The sequence below is a fragment of the Corvus moneduloides genome, chromosome 2, assembly GCF_009650955.1.
Source record: "Corvus moneduloides isolate bCorMon1 chromosome 2, bCorMon1.pri, whole genome shotgun sequence".
Taxonomy (NCBI): Eukaryota; Metazoa; Chordata; class Aves; order Passeriformes; family Corvidae; genus Corvus; species Corvus moneduloides.
The window spans coordinates 114835765-114859398 of NC_045477.1; the positions used below are offsets into that span (position 1 = coordinate 114835765).

Below are 23634 nucleotides of genomic sequence, written 5' to 3' on the forward strand. Positions count from 1 at the left end.
TCCCTTTCTCAACTTTCCAAGTACAAATTCTCTTCTCTCTTAAATACTCTGAGTAACACACTTACTTTAAGTTAACATAGTCTTAGAATTCAGTCTTTGATGCTAAATCTGTCTCAGATCTAAGGACTTACTTGCTTACCTGAAAAACTTGTCTATTTCACCAAAATACATCAGATCCCATACACAGCTATAAAAAACCATAATCATTTACCCCATACTGAACCTGCTTTAAGCAGGAGGTTGGATTAGATGGCTTCTGAGGGATCCCTTCCAACCTGAATTATACAATGATCCCAATCTCTTCCCATAAGCACAGCCACGCACAAAGAGATTACAGATCACTGAGGCATCAGAGAGGGGTTCAGGAGGGAGGACACAGGCAGAGATATAGAGACAGATGCAGGCAGAGGGAAGTAGGCAGGGAGACATACTGCAGATAAAAATATTTCTGCTCTCTCACCACAGGCTTTTATTAGGCCTTAAAAGATAGCTGTGCCCTTCTCCCTTCAAGGACAGGAGTTAAAAACCCTGAAAACTATTCCCAATAGGCAAATAATGATCACATTTTAAAATAACACCATGTGGCTTCCCTTTTGCTTTCTTCAAACCATATGATCATTGTCTATCAATAGAATTCAAATTAACTGATTCTGTAATGTTTTGGCTGTTTTCTCTGCTCATACTTTAAACACTTCACGAAACATTCTGTAAGATTTAAGTTTGTTCAATATTTTTCAATAAACATTAACTAATCATTTATTTAACTTCTCTTCATTTGCAACAAGAAAACTGAAGACATTAAAAGGTTTTAAAAGTTTAATTGTAGTATTCCCCTTCAATAAATGAGGGAAAATGCTATCTTGATGATCACATTCCTGTTATCACCCTGAAAACACTGATAATACTAATGGACATAATATAATTTCAGAGATAGAATGTTGACTGCTTACTGCTTCTCCAGATAATTTTTTGATCAGAGCAGTGCAATGCCAAGTACGGGTATAAGGTAAGAAGACAATTGTCTGCTGTTCCAGCAACCTGATATGAGAACCTGTTGAAAAAAAAATATAAAAGTTACTGTTTTCTATGGAGCAATGATAATCAAGATAGTCCAGCACAAGAAAAAAAGACAGAATAAAGGTGTCAGAACTCCTTCATTCTTTTCTAGTGGTTCAGCAGATTACACATGTGGGACTGCACCTATCAAAATGCTGAAGTTTAGTATAGTATTTCCACTTCTTAGATTTACTATCAGCATGGGTGCATCCTCAGTCTGAAAGAGTCAGCAGAGATTTCATGAAATAAATTAACTCTGTATTTCCAAAAAGAAAAATAAAACCTACTAAAATTACAACTGACATTAATAAGTTTCCTAAAGATGTCTGCTAACTTGCTAAATAATACTTCCTAAAGCTTTTGACAAGTGAAGCTTTCTTGAAAAGCAACATGTATTTTGATGTAGCATTTACTCTACAAGACTTTACAGAAATGTCAAAATAAATATTTAAAAATAAATAGACTCAATTTAAAAACAATAAGATATTGACTGCAATTGCTGGAACATAATAGAAATTTATGTCTATGCTCCAATGTTCACTAGAGTGTCTGTACTACTTGCAGCAGCTTTATTGATGTGCAGCAATCCACCTTTTAACCCTCTTTTTGTACTTCACCTCAGTCTCTCTGAGTGTAGTCAACAAGCAAATTATTGCCATCAATGCAACCCCGGGAGCCATCTGTATTTATGCTCTTAGCTCATTGCAACTGACAGATAATTAAACTGAGCTTAGTCCTATGTTATTAAATAGCTGGGTTTGTAGTCCCCATTTACTTATTAACTACCATTAATATTAATTAATTGTTTCAACTAAACTGTCAAAAGTAAAAAGAAAAATGTATTTTAATAATTCAAACAGCATGCTAATATCCATCTTGCTTTAATATATTGAGAATTATGCATATTGAAAATATACCTTGCACACAATAAATGAATATATTTTCTAGTTCCTTTAAACAACATAAGATAAATTTCTATTTATTGTAAATTTAGATTAATATTAAAAGATAATAAAAGACTTTTTAGATTAATTTCTTTATAATATGATGTAATTAGATTTTACTGGGATTTTTTGTGGAATAACATAAACAAGGGACACAGAACTGTTTTAAAAATACCAGAAAGTAGTTTTGTTTCCTTTTTCATACTTCTCTCTCCAAACACAACATTTTAGGAATTGCTTTCAAGACAACTTTAATAAATAGAGAAAGGTTCCAAGAAAATCCATACCCATCTTTCTCACCTATTCACATGGGGATTCTAATCTGATAGTTAACAGTTATTTAAGTAAATAATCCAGCTCTGCAATGCTTTGTTTTGCTCTTAGGAAATGTTAATCCTACTGGAACTTGGCTAGGGGCAAGGCAAGGGCTCTGACCACTTGCACCTTGAAGCATAATATTTCTTGTAGCAAACTTCATTCTTTCTGCTTTTATTCATCAAAAACATCTCAGCAGCAGGGCATCAGCAGGACAGATGGCTGTTAGAGGTACATCTACACCTATCTATGTGCAAGAAATGTACATTTGCACGTGCTCAAAACAAATGTCAGGGCCTATTTGTTCTACCTTTACCAAGCCATTTAAAGACACGCAGGATCAATAACTACAACACAGAAAAGTTTGCCAACTTCCAGCTCATGACTTCACTGTGATAAATGACAACTCTCAATACTCTGCAGGCACACAGGTGAGCTTCAGACAGCTGATTTAGGGGCAGGAGGGGAAGAAAGCTGTACAGAGGTTAATGAAAGACAGCTCTCAAGTTACATGAAAGTAACTCAGACGTCTGTATTATTGAACTCAGTCAGCTTCCTGATTTCTCAGTTTGAGATGAGCAACTCAGCCATCTCCATCCTAAATGCCAGTTTGGGATTTGCGGAAATCTTCATTCAGGCTCTGATTTGCACAATAAAGTAACACAGACAACTGTGCTTGAGAACAACTGCAGTACATCTGAACCACTTACACAAAGTCCATGAGTGAAACTACTCAGAGCAAAGGTAGTAACTGCACAATGTAGAGTACAAAGAACAGCCACACAGCATCTGTGTACAAATCAGAGTAGCCTCAGAGCTCATGTTGCTGCTGCAAGCAAAGCTCCTCCCTGTTCCAAGGATGTGCCTCATTGGCTGCTGTGGTAACACAGTAAGAGACATAAATACACCCAGCCAACAGAAAACACAATGCAAATATTGAGGGTGAGTGGATGAATCCTGCAAGTCAACAACTGATTCTGCAGCTGATATTGATCATAAGGATTTAACATCCATGACTGTGGCTGCAGTGACCATGAGATGGTGGAGGGCAGGACTGAAGGATGAAAAAGGGACTGAAGAATCTGCTGTATGGGGAGAGACTGAGAGCTCTAAATGTTCAGCCAGGAGAAAAGAAGGCTCAGTGTGGGAAACAGAGAAGCAGAGACTTCTACAAGCATTAGTAAATTTGATTTACAGCCCTGGAAAGAACTTGGCTTGATGTGGTGGCAAAGCTGTGCAGGCTTTAAGCAGACAATCATAAACCTGTGTTTCTATAGTTATAAGTAAGAAAATGTATTGGGTGATATGGTGAAGGGTTTTTAAGTATAGTAATGTGATTTTATAGTTTAAGTTAAGAATTTAGATGTTATAATAGAAGTATACGTGTGTACGTGAGCTAATAAGTCATTGGTTGTGGAACAGACGCAATGCAATAAAAAGTAGTGAAGGTGATAGGTTATAAAGTCAAAACAAAGTTTCGTGTTAATTGCTTATTGGACCAAAAAGTTATAAATTATGATGTAACTCTGAAACTCGTGACTTTCTCCACTATGGTGACCTGTTACTAAATCATGGCCTTTGAGACTGATGCCTTGTTGATTTTTAAGTAATAAATCGTGATAATCGTGATCGTCCCATCTCTCTGGATTAATAAGGCATCGACAGAATAACGATAACGATAACTGGTGCCTCTGTGAGGCTGACTTATGGAAAAAAGGTCGGAAGAAACGCCAGCAGCCGCCCCAGCCAACGTGAGGACAGTATCATTCTTACCCTGAAAGGAAGGGTTATTGGAACTTAAATAAAGCTAAAAGGAAGCTTAAGGATATTACTGGATCGACATCCTATTGAAGTTCCGTAGGACATTCATCCCTGCGGGATTGAGGTGAGGACTGGGGAACGCGAGATGGGTCAAAATATCTCAAAAGAACAAAGAGATGTTTATACTAAGCTAAAGACTTTAATAAAGTTGCATTCCAGGTCAGTTCCTAAGCAGGAACTTAAAGATTTATTGCTTTGGGTTTTAAAAAACTACCCTCACAGTGAGCTGATAACACCACTCCGTAAATCTCTCTGGGACTCTGTGGGAATGCAGCTTTTTGACCTTGCTACTAAAAGGAATAAGGTTGCAGCGACTCTTTTACCTACATGCAGAGTCCTAATAGAGATATTTAATGAGCCTTCTACTTGTGCCTCTATCACTGGAATTTTAACTACGCAACAAGTACCCATAGAGTCGCTCCCTTCGGGCGTTTGTAATATTGCACCCGAGAGAGGGGGGAGGTCTGCCCACAAGCAGGAGTGCAGGAGTCCCCGGAAGCTGCTCCGGATGTGACAGAGAAAAACATGGATGCTATGAAATCAAACCCGGAAAATCTTAATTTGAGGGCAGATATGCAAATTCAGGATGAATGTTCTACATCAGAAGATGAATTTGATTTAGACTTTCAAGAGATAAATCGTCTTTCTCCTGCCAAAATACAGAATTCCTCTTCTTCTCACAAAGAAAGGAATTCTGGAGAGAAGCCTGCTCTGACAGACTGGAACAATATATGTTATAAACTAATTAAGGAGGGTGATCTCGCTGTAGCTCGTAAATTGTTTTTAGGACTGCCAATGAGATATGGGAGAGCAGGAGAGAACCCAAGGTGGAAAGCTATCTCACATGATGACATTAAGGATTTAAGGAAGGCAGTAAAGGACTGTGGCTTAGGTTCTCCCTATTTCAAGCTGTTGTTAAAGGGGTTTTTCAATCATTTGGATTTAACACCTTTTGACTGTAGAAATATTTCCTCAATGATTCTGACTGATTCACAGTATTTGTTGTGGGACTGGGGATGGCGCAGACTTCTCGGAAAATTGATAGAGAAATATGCAGGAGGTCCCAATGCAGCTCTGATGCTTGCACACCTGGCAGGGGACCCACCTCATGACAGGCCAGAAGATCAAGTAGACCCGGCAAGACCGGTCCTTGCTGATATCAAAGAGGCAGCCAGAAAGGCACTCCTGAAGGTTAAACCTATGGGTAGTCCACAAGGTGCCTATACAAAAATAAAGCAAGGTCCAACTGAGTCTTTCTCTTCTTTTATAGATAGATTGACTCAGGCTTTAGAACACCAGTGTGGCGATGATGTGGCACACCCAATATTATTACAGAATTTTGCTTACACAAATGCCAATGAAGAACGTCAGCGAACTATTAGAGCCCTGCCAGGGTTACAGCCAAGCCTTTCAGACATGATCGAAGCTTGCAGTAAAATTGGTACTGCACAACATATAGCCATGGTCCAAGCTGATATATTAGGAGAAAGGCTTGAAAGAGCTATTACCGCTCAAGCTGAAGTGCTGGATAAAACACTCACAAAAGCACTTAATGATTTTACTATGAGCAATTTCAGAGCAGTACTACAAGCTGATACAGATGAAAGAACATGTTTTCGGTGTGGTAAGCCTGGACATGTAAGAAACTGGACATAAGAAACTGTCTAGAGCCTAAAGAGACTACAAGAGCACCAGTTCGCTGCCCCAGATGTAAAAAGGGAAGACACTATGCAAACAGGTGTCACTCTAGATATGATATAGATGGGAATCTTTTGCCAGGAAATGGATTTGCGAGTTTACAGCACTGCTGCATGAAGAAACAAATAGCAGCAGTTCCACAGTCAAGGCTTGAACTCGCTGGAGACCAAAGCCACATGAGCAGAATTGTCAGATACCTCCCAAGTGACCCTGACCTTCTGCCCCCCGGAGCATTCTGTACCTTGGCAGCTTCCAAATTGATATGTTTTGTGCATGGTTTTCAATATTCAATACCTACAGGAGTTACTGGGACATCTGAAGAGAGGCAGGACTTTTTAATTATGGGCAAAGATGCATGTCGTGTTATAGGCCTCGTAGTTTATCCAACAATTATTTCAGCAAATTGTCATGAAGAGCTTACAATTTTAGCTCAAGCTTTACAACCTCCTCTAGTTGTTCCTGCAGGAACACCACTAGCCACAGCCATTGCAGTGCCTACCACAGCTACACTCAGAGCAATAGAGATGGAAGGTCAGCAACCTCTTACAGAAGGCTCAGACCTGACACCAGAGATTCTTTGGACAGAACATATTGGACATAACAGACCAACACTGACTTGCAGTTTAATGCATAATAACAAAACAGTTATGGCTAAAGGTCTGATGGATATAGGAGCAGATGTTACTATTATTTCCGATTTGTTTTGGCCAAAGGACTGGAAGTTGGTGACTCCCCTGGATACCCTTACAGGTATAGGGGGTGCTACTCTATGCTTACAAAGTGAATCTGTGATTACAGTCAAAGGACCTGAAAGAAAAACAGCAGTTATTCATCCTTTTGTTGTAAGAAAGCCCATTACAGTCTGGGGGAGAGACTTGTTAACTCAATGGGGAGTAAAGCTGGAAGTGGATTTTTAGTGGGGGCCACGCAGGCACTCGTCACTCCTAAATTGTAATGGAAAACCAAGAGAGTGCCCTGGGAGAATCAATGGCCCCTAGAAGAGAAGAAATTGAGTGCCTGCAGAAAATTAATACAGGAACAATTGCAGAAAGGTCATATTAGAGAAACAATCAGTCCCTGGAATTCACCAGTGTTTGTTATGCACAAAAAGGCTTCTGATTCCTGGAGGCTGCTTCATGATCTCAGAAAGATTAATGAAGTGATTGAAGATATGGGACCTCTCCAGCCTGGACTTCCTTCTCTTTCTATGATCCCAAGAGATTGGCCTTTAGTTATCACTGATTTAAAAGACTTTTTTTCAATATGCCACTTCACCCAGACGATGCCCCACGTTTTGCATTTTCTGTCCCAAGTATTAATAGACAAGAGCCTTTATTAAGGTATCATTGGGTTGTTCTTCTTTAGGGAATGAAAAATTCACCTACTATATTTAAATGGTTTGTGGCAAAAGCTTTATCTCCAGCTAGACAAAAATATCCTCAAGCAAAGATTTTACACTATGTGGACGATCTGTTAATTTCAGCATCAACACAAAAAGAGATGAAGTAAGCTTGTGACAGTGTTGTTACAGAGATTAAAAATGCTGGACTTGAAATTTCCACATCAAAAATACAGGAAACTTCACCATGGAGATATTTGGGATGGAAAATGACAGAGCAAGCAATTATGCTGCAGAAAATACACCTTGGAACTAAAATTAATACCTTGCAGGATTTGCAACAGCTTTTGGGAGAAATAAATTGGATCAGATCTACGTTAGGGATCACCAACAATGAACCTGCTCCAGTTTTTGACTTGCTAAGAGGAGACTCTGATATCACATCTCCCAGAACTCTTACTCCTGAGCCTCAAAAAGCTCTTGACAGAGTAGCAGAAGCATTTCAGAAAAGACAAGTACATCGTTGTATTGCTTCACAACCATTTTTTCTTGCAGTATTAGAAGAAAAAATGCAGTTGTATGGTCTTATATTTCAATGGGATGCCTCTGACAAAGATGCTTTGCTAATAATAGAATGGGTCTTTTTACCTTACAGGTCTCCAAAAACAATGTTCACGACAATGGAGATGTTAGCACAAATTATAATCAGAGGTAGAGCAAGGCTGTTAACATGACAGGCAAAGATTTTGCAATAATTTATCTACCTTTGAAGAAAAAGTATTTTGATTGGGCATTACAAAAATCAGAAGATCTGCAAATTGCATTGTTGAATTATTCAGGCACCTGTTCTATTTATTTGCCTGGCCATAAGTTATTACAGACAAAGTTAAGCTTCAGAGACAAACCTCTGTTAAGTGAAGTGCTGTTATGCTGTTATGTGCTTTAAATGCTGTTATGCTATTTACTGATGGCTCAGGGAAGACACATTGTTCTGTGACAGTATGACAGGACCCAGAAACTAAAGCATGGAAATGAGATACCCAAACAACAGAAAGTTCAGCACAAGTGGTTGAGCTTGCAGCAGTAGAGCATTTCAGCTTTTTCAGGAACCTTTTGATTACAGACTCTGCTTATGTTGCTAATACAGTTAAAAGAATAGAAGGGTCGGTTTTGAAAGACGTTAGTAATGATGCTCTGTGTCATTATCTTACATGTCTTTATACAATTACACAAAGTAGAACTAATCAATATTATGTCTCTCATATTAGCTCACTCATTGCTTCCAGGATTTCTGGCAGAAGGCAACTCCAGAGCTGAAAAATTAACAGTAGCCATAGTAAACACCCTACCAAGTATTTTTGAACAGGCGAAATAGATTCATGCCTTTTTTTCATCAGAATGCATAAGCACTTATGTGAGTGTTTCATCTTTCTAGAGATAAGGCTAGAGCAATTGTAAATACCTGCCCAGATTGTCAACTGGTGCAACCCCCTGTTTCCACAGGAGTGGTGAATCCTTGAGGAGTGCAGAGCTTGCAGTTGTGGCAAACAGATACCCACCTTTTGGAAAATATAAAAATATCCATCTATCAGTGGATACATTTTCCCATGCAGTTTTTGCTTCTGTACACACAGGAGAAACAGCTAGTCATGCATGTCAGCATTTTTTGCAGGCTTTTGCTTCTCTAGGAGTACCTCAAGAAATAAAAACAGATACTGGTCCTGCTTATACAGCTCAAAAAGTAGACACATTTTTAATGAATTGGGGTGTTTGCCATACTTTTGGAATTCCATATCCTCCCGCGAGTCAGGCAATTGTTGAAAGGACACATCACTCTTTAAAATGTATTTTAGATCAGAAAAAAGGAGATACAGCACAGGCAACACCACAGATGTGATTGAGTAAAGCCTTGTATGTTTATAATTTTTTGAATAGTTCTTCTGCAGAGCCAGATCCTTCAATATTTAGGCATTTTTCTAATTGTACACATGCAAAATTAAAGGAAAATCCTTTAGTTCTGATTAGAAGTCCAGAAACAGGACAAATTGAAGGTCCATTTCCTCTAATAACCTGGGGCAAAGGGTTTGCTTGTGTTTCTACAGGTACGGGACCCAGGTGGCTTCCCGCGAAGAACGTGAAGCCATACCACGCGCAGAAACACATTGACAATCCCACAAGGAAAGAAGAAAGCACACAGACGTGACCTACACAGAGACTACAACTCATACCTGCAATCTCTTGGTTTTGTTGTTAAAACTGTGAACTTTGGGGTTTATGTCAATATAAAGAGTGTGAAAAAAGAGAATATCGTAAAGCTCTTTTGGCAAATAATCCTCACTTTCTTGCTTTAAAGAAGGCATGAAGTACCTTTGTGCCTCATCATTAGGTGATGTTTGAACAAGATTGAAAAATATAAAAGAATATTCTTAGAAATTCGTTTAAAAATTAAAATTTAAGAAAATAATCTTTTGCCAAAAGATAGCTTTAAAGAAGCATGAAGTTTAGTCAGAAGTTAAGTTTGTTCTTTGCTTTGTTTGTTTAGTCTGCTTTTAGTCATATAGCTTTGTCAGTTAGTCAACCTAAAACCAATGTTTGGGTGACTTTAGCTAATGTTTCAGGTTTAGATACTCTGTTTTTGTCTATTACAACTCCAGAAAATCCATTTTCAACTTGCTTAGTCAGTGTACCAGTAGAAAATTGGCCAATACCAAAAAGAGTTGATAAAGCTGTATGAGGCACCTTCGCTGAGTCACAGGTGTGGGAACACTATACTCCAGTAAACACATGGGAATGGTGGATGCCCTATCTTCCTAAAGCCTCTGATGAACCTCAAGAATTAGAACTCCTTGGTTCTGTAAAAGTAAAATTCTGTGTCAAATTCAGTTCTACAGAGAACAATCATTCAGTAGTGAGAGATGTCTCTCCACATACCCTTTGTATAAGAATCACACCTTTTGGTGTAATGATGCTTCTGCATTTCCATCTACATTTAGTTCTGTTCCTCTTCAATTACCACAAGGAATATTTTTTGTTTGTGGAGACAGAGCATGGCCTGCTATCCCTTCAAACATCAAGGGTGGTCCATGTACTTTAGGGAAGCTTACATTGTTAACTCCTATTATGAAGACAATTGCCAGCATGAGACACAGAGGAAAAAGATTTTTTACCCATCAATACGGACCAGAATGTAAAGATGATTTCAATCCACGGAGTTTTTTGCAGCATCTCTTCTTTTGCCACCACTTGCTTCAGCAGTTGCATTAAAGCAGTTAGATCAGTTGGGATGTTGGCTGAGTAAACAATCTAATGCTATGTCCCTTGTGTTGAGTGGCCTTTTAGCAGATGTTCAAGGTGTGAGGCATGCAACCTTGCAAAATAGAGCAGCCATTGGTTTTCTTTTGTTAGCCCATGGACATGGATGTGAGGACTTTGAAGGGAAGTGTTGTATGAATCTGTCTGATAATTCAGAATCTATTCATAAAAGCATACAACAACTTAAAGAGGGTGTATCAAAAATAAGAGTTGATGATGGAACTTGGATGGATGATTTGTTTAGTGGATGGGGTTTAACACCATGGTTAAAGAAATGTCTTACAACAGGTCTTTACGTTTTAGTAACATAACAGTAGTACTAATAATGGTGCCCTGTTTGTTCCAATGTGTACAATGGATGATTGATCAATCTATTAATGGAGTTGTTTTAGTGCAGAAAGGAGGGGGAGATTTGGAAAACAGAAAAGCAGAGACTTCTACAAGCATTAGTAAATTTGATTTACAGCCCTGGAAAGAACTTGGCTTGATGTAGTGGCAAAGCTGTGCAGGCTTTAAGCAGAACAATCATAAACCTGTGTTTCTATAGTTATAAGTAAGAAAATGTATTGGGTGATATGGTGAAGGGTTTTTAAGTATAGTAATGTGATTTTATAGTTTAAGTTAAGAATTTAGATGTTATAATAGAAGTATACGTGTGTACGTGAGCTAATAAGTCATTGGTTGTGGAACAGACGCAATGCAATAAAAAGTAGTGAAGGTGATAGGTTATAAAGTCAAAACAAAGTTTCATGTTAATTGCTTATTGGACCAAAAAGTTATAAATTATGATGAAACCCTGAAACTCGTGACTTTCTCCACTATGGTGACCTGTTACTAAATCATGGCCTTTGAGACTGATGCCTTGTTGATTTTTAAGTAATAAATTGTGATAATCATGATCGTCCCATCTCTCTGGATTAATAAGGCATCGACAGAATAACAAAAACAACAGCTCAGGGGGATCTTGTCTATGTGCACAGATATCTGATGGTAGGCAGTAAGGAAGAGGGAGATTCTTCCCAGTGATGTGCAGTGAGACCACAAAAGGCAAAAGGTACAACCTGAAATACAGGAAATTCTATCTAGTCATAAGAGGAAAAAAAACAAACCAAAACCATGAGAGTGGCTAAACACTGGACAAGCCTGCCCAGAGATGGTTATGGAGTCTCATCCTTGAAGATACTAAAAAAATCAGCTGGGCAATAGAGTTGATTCTTTGAAGAGGGGATGAGATGATCTCTGGAAGGTTTTTCCAACCTCAGGCATTCTGTGATAATAAATATCAACTCACTTACTGGCCACCTGTCCACTTATCATCAGTGAGTATTCTAATACAGCATTTTCCCAGAAGTGCTATTTGAAATAAAATTCAAGAATGAGTCTGTACCTAAAAATTCATCTGAGATTCAAATGATGCCACTCCATTCACAAGGACAAATGGCAGAAAAGTGAAGGTGCTAGGAGCTAAGTATTTATCATATGCCTTTCAGGAACTGAGAGAGGGCACCAGAAAAAAAGCAGGCACCCTTGCATACAAATATGGAAGAGAGACTACGAAGGTTACATTCTGTGTGTGTGGAAGCATCTTCTACCACTGATCTTTGCTTACAACATCATTAATAAAATGATGTTACAAAAGTAGAAGTCTTGCACAACATATTTATTTTGTATTTGCAGAGGGTTTAACTAAATAATAGAAAAGTCTGTATTATTCTATTGGAATGAAAGGTACCTGTATTGCTAGCAAATGTGAAGTCACTAAATATATTAAATTATTCAGTGTATTTGGTTTTATAATGCTTACTAAAGCAAGTAAAAAATTTGTTATCTGCATGAACCACCATTGCCACTGCTACTCCAGTGTTTATTCCCTAATGTGTATTTCCAAAGAACACAGAACAGGAGAATGGCCATTAAATATATTGCGCTTACCAACGTTTGAAACCTGCTGATCACCAAAAGTAAAAGCTCCAACTGTGATGACAAAAAAATACTATTGAACATTCTAAAAGAAAGTTTATATAAGAAGTTCTTTCACTTCTCTTAAGGTAACTCTGATTTTTTTTTCATTAATTTGTTTGTTTTAATGTTTGTGGAAAGACAAAAGAACACTAATCAAAATATATTTATCCATGTTAATTTGCTCTTTAGCTTTTCAGATGATTCCTAAGTAAATACAAGTGATTTGTTTTGTATCAGTGTACCCCTAATGTTCTAAGAATGTAAGCACGGTTAAATAACCCTTCTTCAACAGTATTCATTAAGAAATGCAGAATATTAATAAATTGCTAAGGAGAAAGAATCCAAACCCATTAGCATCTTAAGTGACAAATTCCTGTAGCAACACTGTTCTGTTTGGGCAAATTAAGAAAATATTTAAGGGAAGCTCACACTGCCAGTTTAGGAAACAAAACAAATTGCTTGCAGAATTGGTTAGTGACAAAAGAAAACTTGACCTAAGAGTGTGGCATTTTACAGATCTCTGAGAATAAAGAACAAGTTAGATGCAGGGAAGTTGCAATTTAAAAGTCAAGAAAGACCCACCCTCCTCCCTCCCCTCAAAAATCCTAGAACAGATCCAGAGATGATGGAACTGGAAGAAAGAGGAAAAGATGACCCATGCCAGCTCTGCCATTATTATTCACAAATAAGCAGTTCCCCAACACTGAAGGGTCCTTATCCTTTGTAGCAGGAGCTCAGGCACCCCAGCAACCAACATAATACAACAATGAATAGTGGCTGATGCATAATTTCACACTATATATAAGACTTAGAGCTGGCAAAGCATCCACATTTTTTTCTAGTAGCAGCAGGGACGTCAGCACTAAATTCCTGAATAACAGATGCTTCAGCTGTCAGGGACCATCACAATGGTAGAAAGCCACAAGCACAGAAAAGAACAGGGTGATTAATGGGTTCAGACCATCCTAGATTTCAAAAGCACTACCAGCTATCTGAAGTAAAATGCCAGTATATTCTTAGGTCAGATGAATGCTGCAAAGCAGCATGCAAATATCAAGAACTACAATGTTTACTAGCTCCCTGCTTTCTCAGAATGTAAATGATATTGAAAGAAATTGACAGCTCCTGTTCTCCCAGGCATGCCAGCAGAATACATGGATTTGACATTTGCCAGCAATGCCTATTAAAGAGTTGCATGGTTTGGGTACGTTTCCCAAGAGCAAAGGGAACGTTTTCCCCTGTGAGACACAGAGATCTGATGGACTATCAAAACAACTGGAACCAATCCATAACTGGGTTAGTGATGGTGTCTCAGTTCTATCATATTGTTATTAGAGGTTGAACTCCCTGACATTCTCTCTTCCTGAGGTTCCACCCATGAATAAGGTGAATAAATTCAGAAATTTCATGAGTTTCCACAGCTTCCCAGTGGGAGAAGGAAAGGAAATGGAGAACTGTAGAACATGGGAGGAAAAGACCTCAGCACACTTGTGTTATCAATGACACAGCAATTTACCTACACCACATGCGGGGACTTCGGTATATATTGCTGCCCAGAACACCATTTTCTTTTATTGTATGACACAACAGGTACCGGTTGTTTATTACTTATTCCTAGAAATGATAAGTTAAATGCTATTTCAATCAAGATGGCAGAAGACTTTCTTTTCTGCTACATTCTTTGTGTAATAATCAAATTAAAATATATAATAACAATAATCAGAGAACAAATATATAAACATGCCATATTCACAGAGGGGATTTTTTGTGAAATATGTGTCATAACTAAACATTTCTCCCATTTATTAAATACTTGCTCAAGACATTCTTAGATTTTATGTTATCTTCGGCTCCTGAATTCCTATCAGTCCTATGTAAGGAAGGGTCATTTATTCCGCTTTGGAATCAAAGGAGCAAAAAGAAAGCATAAAGATTTAAAGTAATATTAGAAATTAACTGCAAATTCTCATTTAAAGCAGTCATTAAAAGAACATTAATGCACTTTTGTATGTTCCATTTAATGGAATCTGTGTGCACAGTAAATTATTGCATAAATGACAACCATATATCTCTTCAGTTTTCTTTTACTGTTACATTTAGTATTGCTTTGTTATACAAAATGATTGCCTGTCATCTTTCAAATGTTTTTTGTAAAGCAGCCAAATTCAACACTATCTATTCTCTAGCCAACCTTCACTCTGTTTTAAAGCAAAAAAAGTCATTATTTAGGGCTATGTGCATGGGCTATGTGAATCAATCCTACTGACATTTTAGACCTGAATTTAGAAAAGCAAAATACTGCAGAGCCTATGTAAAGTGTATTTGGTTTGTATGGCCAGGTTTTGGTAGCAGGAGGGGCTGCAGGGGTGGCTTTGAGAAGCTGCTGGAAGCTTTCCCCATCAGAGCCAATGCCAGCCAGCCCCAAGACAGATGTGCCACTGGCCAAGGCTAGGCCAACTAGAAATGGTGGCAACACCTCTGTGATAATATACTTAATAATTTTAAAAAGATTATTGCAGAGATGTAATTGCAGCCAGAGAAGAGCAGAGTGAGAATAAGGGAGAATAGCTCAGACAGTTCAGTGGAGAAGGAAGGGGAGGAGGTGCTCCAGGTACCAGAGGTGAGATTCCCCTGCAGCCCCTGGTGAGGCCATGATGAGACAGCTGTGCCCCTGCAGCCCATGGAGATCCATAGGGATGCAGAGATCCACCTGCAGCCCGTGGAGGAACTCCACGCTGGAGCAGGTGGGTGCTGAGAGGAGGCTGTGAGCCTATGGGATGCCTGTGCTGGAACAGGCTCCCGACAGAGACCTGCAGACCCATGGAGAGAGGAGCCCACGCTGGAGCAGGCTGTCCCTGAAGGACTGCACCCCAGGGAAGAGTGACCCATGTTGCAGCAGTTTTGGGGGGACTGTTGTCCATGGGATGAATTCACATGGAAGAAGTTCACAGAGAACTGTCTCTCACAGGAGGGAGCCCATAGTGGAGCAGGGGAATTACTCCTCTCCCTGAGCAGAAGCAGAAACAATGTGTGATGAATTGACCATAACCCCTACCCCCTGTCTCCCTGCGCTGCTGGGGGGAAAGGTAGAGCTAGGAAGGAGGGAGAGGTGAGGGGAAGGTGTTTTTAAGGTTCTCTTTTAGTTCTCATTATCTTGCTTTGATTTTTTCAGTAATAAATTTAATTAATATCTCTAATTCGAGTCTGTTTTGCCCATTATGGTATTTGGTGAATGATCTCTCTTCTTAACTCATGAACCTTTTATTATATTTTCTCTCCCCTTTCCAGCTGCAGAGAAGAGTGACAGAGAAGCTTTGGTGAGTGCCTGACATCCAACCAGGGTCAACCCCCATAGAGTGTTTGCCTGTTCAATGCTCCTGCTTTGAAATATGCCTAGAACTAGTTCTGCTTAGAAGTTAAGGCTTTTGTTCTAAGTTGCTGTAGAATTCAGTATTCTACCAACCTATGAAAATCTTGACTTGATTATTTTAATAAGAAAATCCCAGAACACAGAATATGAGTTGAAGTTCAAAAGTTTAGTTCAAATCATTTTAAAGTACATATTACCATTTTATAAATGGAAATATAAAAAGAGAACACCTGAAAAATTAATACATCTTCAGCAACTGATACTGTGAGATTTCATGGCCTATTAAACAGTCCAGGAACTTTTTCAAGACCAGTTAGCTTTTATAAGTGTTATAAAAGGCTATAGGTTTCATTGTTTTAGTATCAAAGATCAAGAATACCCTGAAATCTTGTCTTTCTAAAAGACTCAAATTAACAAAACAGTTTAAGTTCATTAGTTACACAGTTTGAAACAAATTGCTCAAATGCTTAGATAATTAGTTGAATCAGGTTTGAAGTTTGAACACGTTGCACAAGGCTCCCATGGGGGCTGGCAGGAATGAGAGGAAGGTATGCAGAGAACAAGAAATTGCAGCTACGTATTACAACAGAGTGCAATAACAAAGCACATAATAATACTAACAGTATTATTCACACTTGGATAAATGTATCCAAGTCTGGATAAATTATCATGGACTTTATTAGAAGAATAAGGAAATGCTCAGGATTAGAGAACTGGGTGCTTCCTCAGACTTTTCTAACTCCTTCAGTTAGAAGGATTTTTCTGGTTATGATAAAAAAAATTTCTTCTGAAAGCCAATATGAATAACATTACCACTCTGAGCAATGACACACACATAATCCCTTTATTTTTGATGCTGTGTTATTTCATCCAGTTTTGCTCAGGTTTTATATCACCTGCTCCTACAGCCCACACACTGCTCCACTGCCTGTCAGGAAATCCCATACAAATTACCAAACTGCTGCTATGAGTTCTGTCCTTTAAAAAATACTTTACTACTACATTTTAAAACCTAGCAGCAATTCTAAGATGATATGACATTCCTGAGTATGAATTTTTTCACCCTCATGAGCAGGAATGGCTGTTAAGGTTACTTAGATGACTTTTATTTGCTACCTTTTTTTAAAAATACATTCAGTTTGCCTTTAAATTGAGGATCATATTCTTTATTTCCTTTTAATGGCAAATATAGAAAAAATTTTATTACACAGGAGAAATTTTTATTTCTCTATAACAAGGTTTGAGAAGCTGCTAGTGCATCATATAAAAAGTTATTAACACTAAATATTGTGCCTGCTCAGAAGCTACATTTCAGACTTCATCATAAGCTTAAATTATCCTTTTCTTGTAATTACAGCAAGCTTTAACACACATTTATGAATCACACCCCACAAAACAATTAAATCTTGAAATTAAATAAAATTAATAAGAAATAGATTATTGGCCAACAATCTATACAGAAAAATATAAAATATTAACCCAGTGAGCAGCAAAACCTTAAAGGTACATAACATTTGCATCAAAATAATATAAAATTTAGTTTTATGTTTAGAAAAAAGCCTCCTCTAAGCTGCAGGGGGGAATTATTTAACCCTCAAAATATTTGTTTTAGTGAAAATAGTAAGTACAGGAGTGACTTTTAATCACAACAGTGGCTATCTTTCTTCCTCTTGCATACACCCTCTCATCCCATCCCTGGCAGGGATGAACAAGAGATGAGTTACCAGTAGATATGAATGAGATCTTGAAACAAGACCTAAGATGGACACTTAGATGAATTTTACCTTAGAAATCAAAGCTGAATATTTTAGTTTTGAATTGTAATTCAGTTAAAAAAAAAAAAAATCTATCTTCCATTTTCAGTTTTTTCAGAGTGATTCTTGTATTCCTTTACCCAACCTTTGTGAGTTCTGTGCCTTATATCCAACTTGGTCAGTCTGGAACTTTCCCCCAGGTGAATTTGAATTGCACACATTACCTGTTTTCCTCTTGATCAATGAAGAGCAAATCCCCCAGCAATGACATTGGCCTCGATGATTTGAAGCTGATGTGGCAGATCAGTTCATTAGCTGTGCCATCTGATGAAAGAACAATATCTTGTCCCTCTGGGAACTGCACAGAAAAAGGGCAAGTCCTGGTACCATCTGCAAGCTCAAGCTCAGGAAGTTTAACTCTAATTCGTGATTGCCTGTGTTAAACACAAATAGTAGGTGTTTGTGGTCACAGGGTTGCAGTAATAAAGTTGATTCACACATTCACAAAACTCTTTCACAGTTGAATACAGAATAATAACTTTAGTTTTAAAGTGCAAATCAAATGAAACTAATTAGGAAAATCTAATTCTTTCATCATTTGGATGCTAGTGTGGTTTCTTTGTATGTATCTGAACATTCTATGCTGACCCACAATATCTCAACATTTAAATGAGGAGCAATTCCTACTAACTGCTACAAAAGGCATAAATAGGTTTCTGAAACTTAAAACTTTCATTAATATTCATTAAACTGCATTATTGCACAAATAAGTAAAAGCAAGTTATAAAATAGAAATATTAAGGGGAAATTTGTGACGACACTGAAGATGCTTTCCCCAGTTATGTGGCTGTAGGTTTCAGTTCTGAAATAAGAACAAGCAGTCAGTCCAGCCCCCTGTGGAACCCCTTTAATTTTAACCACTGAGTTACTGACAACAGACGAATCACTTGTAATAAGTCAGTACAACTCAGACAAGACAAGACAATAATAACTGGAAGGTAATTTCATTAATTTACAACAAAAGGAAATCTTTGCTCTAATTCTAGAATTGAAATGATTCCTACAAAAGCATAACAAACAAATATTATTGCTCTTTACTAATTACAAACAGAAAAGTTTTATCTTAAAAATTTGAATAGTTATGATGCTGGGTTATGCTACATTATATGACAATTACAAAAAGGCTCTCTTTTAAATTCAAGTAACAGGATAAAGTGAGTGATCCATAGAAAAATAAGAAATATATGGATTTTTTATTGTACCAAGTGGCAGGATTAACACATTTCTGCTGTCCTTTTCAATAAAACCATACATAGGAAGAAAGAAAAAAAAAAAAAGAAAACACCAAAAACTGCAACCCCACCAACTGTTCAGGTAGCTAAATCGCAAACCTGTGAAGTAGAGAAAATAAAATAACAAAGATTTTATCTTATAACAATGTGAAAAATAGAAACAAGATATAAAACCTTAGTATTTGGTTAAATGCAACAAAAAATCCTGGTAGGTCTCTGCTTTTAACGTTTTTGCTATCCATAGTAATTTTATATTTCTGATATAAATTCATGGAGTGAAGATATCAGAAGATAGACACTTCATGAAGCAGGCATGTTTGAAGACAAAACATGGGCTTGTTGAATGTACAACAGTATTAACCACATTAATTCTCTTAAATATGCAGATTCTTCTGCTGACCAGAAAATTAATACTTATTACAGTATCCTGCAGCCGTAGGGTGGAGGAGAGAGATCCAGCAGGCAGGAATTGTGCAGCAAGATTGATTTATTTAATTATTTTACAAACTCTTTTATAGACTTTCTTCTTCATAGTCTAATTGGACAAAGGATCAGCCACCCCTTGGGGGTGATTGGCTAAAATCCTAAAATATCCATTGTCAAAATATTTTTCTACTGTACCATAAACAAAGCTCTGCAAGGTCGCAGGTGTTCATGGTTTATAGAACTCTGCAAATATCCCATGAGAGAGAAAAGTATCTCACGGGACTGGAAAGAAGCAAGAAAAATTCTTGCTAGCAGCAATATCGTATCCACAAATACTAACCTTCACAAACAAAAATTAATTCACTTTTTCAGAAGTGAAAAAAACCAAGAATTATTCGAGATTTCTGTAATAAATTTACTTTGAGATTTTTACCTTATAAACTCCTGTGGAATGATGGTGACGACTGCTTCAGTTTCCACATCCAGAGGAACTGGCATCAGCATTAAAAAGGGGGGATGAAAATTTATTTTTGGTGACCTCATCTTGCCAGACAGTGTTAGTTTGTATTGTGATGGATTATTATTTAGATACATGGATATTTCAGATGTATATGTCCCAGGACAAGCTGCTGAAAAGATTTTTAAAAATACATACATTACCATACATACAGGCATGTAAAAGAGTTATAGTAAGAGGTTTGGGATTGGATTTTTTTTTTGTTATTAAATTTTTTTTTTAATTTAGTACTGCTTCCTTTCTCAAAATGTAGTTTAACATAACATAAATATTGTATCAGAAGAATATTTATTAAAAAGCTCAGAACATTTGCCTGCAGCAACCAGAAATTCACATTTTTTTAACTTGTCAGAATTTTTTCTAAATCTGAGTTCTAACTGCAATAAATGAGTTTATTGCATTAATAGTCCATTATATATAAAATCAATACAACTGCAGAATTTTAAGAATTGCAGTCATACTTTGAATTACACTAACTGAAACAGTGAATGCTTATTCTATAAAGGAGTAACTATTGGAACATCTGACTGCCAAGACAAGGAAAAGTTGGTGCCTTTTAAGAGGGCAATTACTACACTTCAAAGATGGCTCCAAAACCTACAGTGTGGCCAAGTAAGCTCACACAGGCCAGTAGGAGGTTCTATCCTCCACTCAGAGCATCTGCTATTTCAGAGAACCATTTAGCTTTGAAAAAGTCTGTAAGATACACCAACTGCAACCCTAACATTGCCATGTCCACCAAAAAAAAAAGGGAAGGGATGACCCAATATCCTTCTCCAGGTGTTCTCTACAGCACAGCTGGACATGACAACAGCAAAGATAAAGATGTCCTTGTGTTCTGCCCCTTCTCAGGCCACCTTGCCTCCTGCTGCAAGGCAGTTTTCCCTAGTATAAAAAAACACATTTTTTTTCACTGATACAGGGACCAAAGTGCTTCCTTCCACAGCTATTACACAATGAAAAGGATATTCCAAACCATGCAGTGCCATTTACCCAACCTTCAGTTATTCCCACCTGCTGAAGAGTGAGCAAAATCAGCAATTTTGAGGGCAAACTAATGAACAACTCCTGGATTTAGAAATAAATCTGCAATGATGTGTTGTAAAACAACTGAAAAAAGTGTAATCTTTTAATTTTTGAGAAAAAAACACCTTTCCCTTTGATTCCCCTCAATCAGATCTGTATGGAAACATCCTAACCTAGTAATTAAGAGAAGATAGCCAAAACCAAATTCTGTATTTTATGTGTCTGTATGAACACACGTGTCACTGAACAAAATACACGACAGGGTGTTCTGAGATTATCTCAGATCATTACTTTCAAAGCCTGCGAAAGAGCTGTCACTGTTTACATACAAAAAGAAGAAAATCCAGTGCCTTCAAAGTACTTTGTCTTTTTCCCTTCCTGTAAGAGCTAAATTTCTTAATGGAGGTGACAATAGAAGAGTGTCACGGAAGCTGTTATGTCACCAGAACATGACCTGCGGGTCCCTTCATTTCAAACCAGAACACAGGAAAATGGCAAAGCAAAAACCAGCTCTAATGGGAACGTGCTGCACTGTTTGCAACATCTGACTAAGCCCATGTTACATGGAAATCAACTTTAGGAGGCAATACTGCTAAGAAGGCTAAAAAGATTCTGCGTCTAGGTTTTGATGCAACAGAAAAAAGTCACAGAGATGGATGAAGAGCCAAACAAGCTTGTATTTCTTACAAGCTTGTAAGACAGGATGTTCTATACAAGTTACTCCCACATGTGAGCCTGTCCTACAACTGTGCTGTAACTAAATTGCACTTCTGGTGTCCTTTCTTCAATAAATGTATGACATAAGGTGAAGTGAAAGCCCACAATCAACAAATACCATAGGGATAGAACGTAGTGAAGGAAGAAAAGTACAGAAGCGTATGTCAGTACCAAAGAACGTGCAATTTTCAGGAACTCACATTCCAAAATATTCATATTAACCACAGTTTCAAAGTTAGAAAATAGTAGTGTTAAGCTTTTCTCATATAAACTTTCCACCTATACTTTCCATGCCATAGAATCCCTGACTCACTCAAAGAGCAGAACAGACAGTGTCTATCCTGCATCACTGATCATTCTGTGCATGGCTCCACACATTTACTAACATCAAAATCCGGCATAGTATGTTAACCAATAAATTATTGTTTATGTCAGAAACACCAGGACATTGCAATACCATGACCATTTAAAATAGCCACAAAGACCAAAAAAAAAAAGTGAATTATGTCCTTTATTAAGATTTTTTTCATTATTTTGGAATATAGGACCAAGGTTTTCAGGATATTTCCTGTTAAATAAATTACTTAGAAGTTAATGAGAATTACGTCCTAAACTGACAGCTGAAGTCAAGAATTTATTCTACTCCTCACACCTTTCATGACCACTGTCAAAGCCTGGGCTGCTGTTACCATCCTCATATACCACCATTAATTTCTAGTCCAGCAGATGTGAAAATTTTCTTTAGGGACATTTGATGATACTTACAAATCTGTCAATCTAGAGCTGCCATGGACTAACAAAATCTGTAGAACTGTATGGGAAATTCTTTTTCTCCTCCAGAAATATTAACTCTGTAATAGCATGGGTTTTGGTCTTTTTAGTGTATGAGAAAAAAGGAAAAACACCATCTGCTCTTCTCACCCTCTTAAGTTTGTATTAGATGGTTATGCAGCTCCTACATTTTTAGCTTAGTTGCCTCAGACCTTATGATAATTCAGGTGCTATTGCATCTATTCCCCTTCAGCATAAATAGATACCAATGAGAAATTTGCATACACTGAAATACAGACTTCAAAGAGAAAAAAGCCACAGATAGCTAGAACTTAGAGGTGTCCTACAAAAAAAAAAAAAAATCAAAAGTGAACTAATTTCTTCACAGAAATTGGTAAAGATCACAGCTAGTTAATATCTTGCTGTTGCAGACAAAAAAAAAAGACAACACAATCAATCTATCAAAGTTATCATTTGTGCCCATTACGCCATCATCACATCTTCCAGGGGCTCTGAACTCCTAGTAAGTGAAGCCAAAAGCACAAATTCATTGTAACTTCCTTTGCCGGAGATAAGTTTTTTTCATACCACAATTAGATATAGTGAAAATTTTTTATACTGTTAATGCATTGTACTGTAAAACAGCAGAAGAGGATCATATCAATATGTCTTCAGTTCTTGAAAATCTCTGTTTTTAGAATACTTTTTTAACAAGTAGCATCATTTTACCACAGACACAAACTCTTTCATTTAATTAAACATTGCACCATTTTGTACTCTATCATAACTGCTGCAGCATACTTAAATAAATTACCCTAATGCACACTCGAAGTTCATTTTAAGGTTTGTTCACCCCCCATATACTACAACTTTCCAGTACAAACCTCTGAACATGATTAGCACCCCATGTTCATTAACTAGGTCTCCTGTGTGGGTTTTGACGTATCTAATGCTCTCTTACAAGATGGATATTCATTGAAGGCACAGTACAAGTAGGCTAAATCATGGGAAAATACTTAGAACATTGAATTAGGAGTAACTGATCTTTACAGTTACTTATGATTTTCTGTAAACAAAATATATGGGAACATAGCAAAAATACAGATAACTTCAAATTACAGTAATTTATCAGTCATATTTATGTATATACACATCTGCATTTACACATACAATTTATCCAGTAACTCAAAATATTGGCTTTTATTTTTATGTTGTTCTCTGCCTCCCAGCCTGCAACGAACAAGCAACTCCAAGTAACACGTGCAATTAAGCACTGCTCTTACATATTCACAACATTTACAGAACAATATTTAA

The 23634-nt window shown here is 37.3% G+C and overlaps 1 protein-coding gene and 1 long non-coding RNA gene across 2 annotated transcripts in view; one reads left to right on the top strand and one right to left on the bottom strand.

Annotated features, from left to right (window-relative positions):
* CFAP47 (cilia and flagella associated protein 47) overlaps positions 1–23634 on the bottom strand; it is a 280968-nt gene that overhangs the window by 217480 nt on the left and 39854 nt on the right. The window contains exons 25-27 of the mRNA XM_032100897.1: positions 19723–19915; positions 17796–18005; positions 951–1051 (exon numbers count right to left, since the gene is read on the bottom strand). Coding sequence (XP_031956788.1) covers positions 951–1051; positions 17796–18005; positions 19723–19915 — 504 coding nt within the window. The remainder of the gene's footprint in view (positions 1–950; positions 1052–17795; positions 18006–19722; positions 19916–23634) is intronic.
* On the top strand, positions 3575–11384 carry LOC116440291. The gene is made up of 2 exons (XR_004238531.1): positions 3575–4200; positions 9276–11384. It is a non-coding gene; the product is annotated as an uncharacterized LOC116440291 (long non-coding RNA).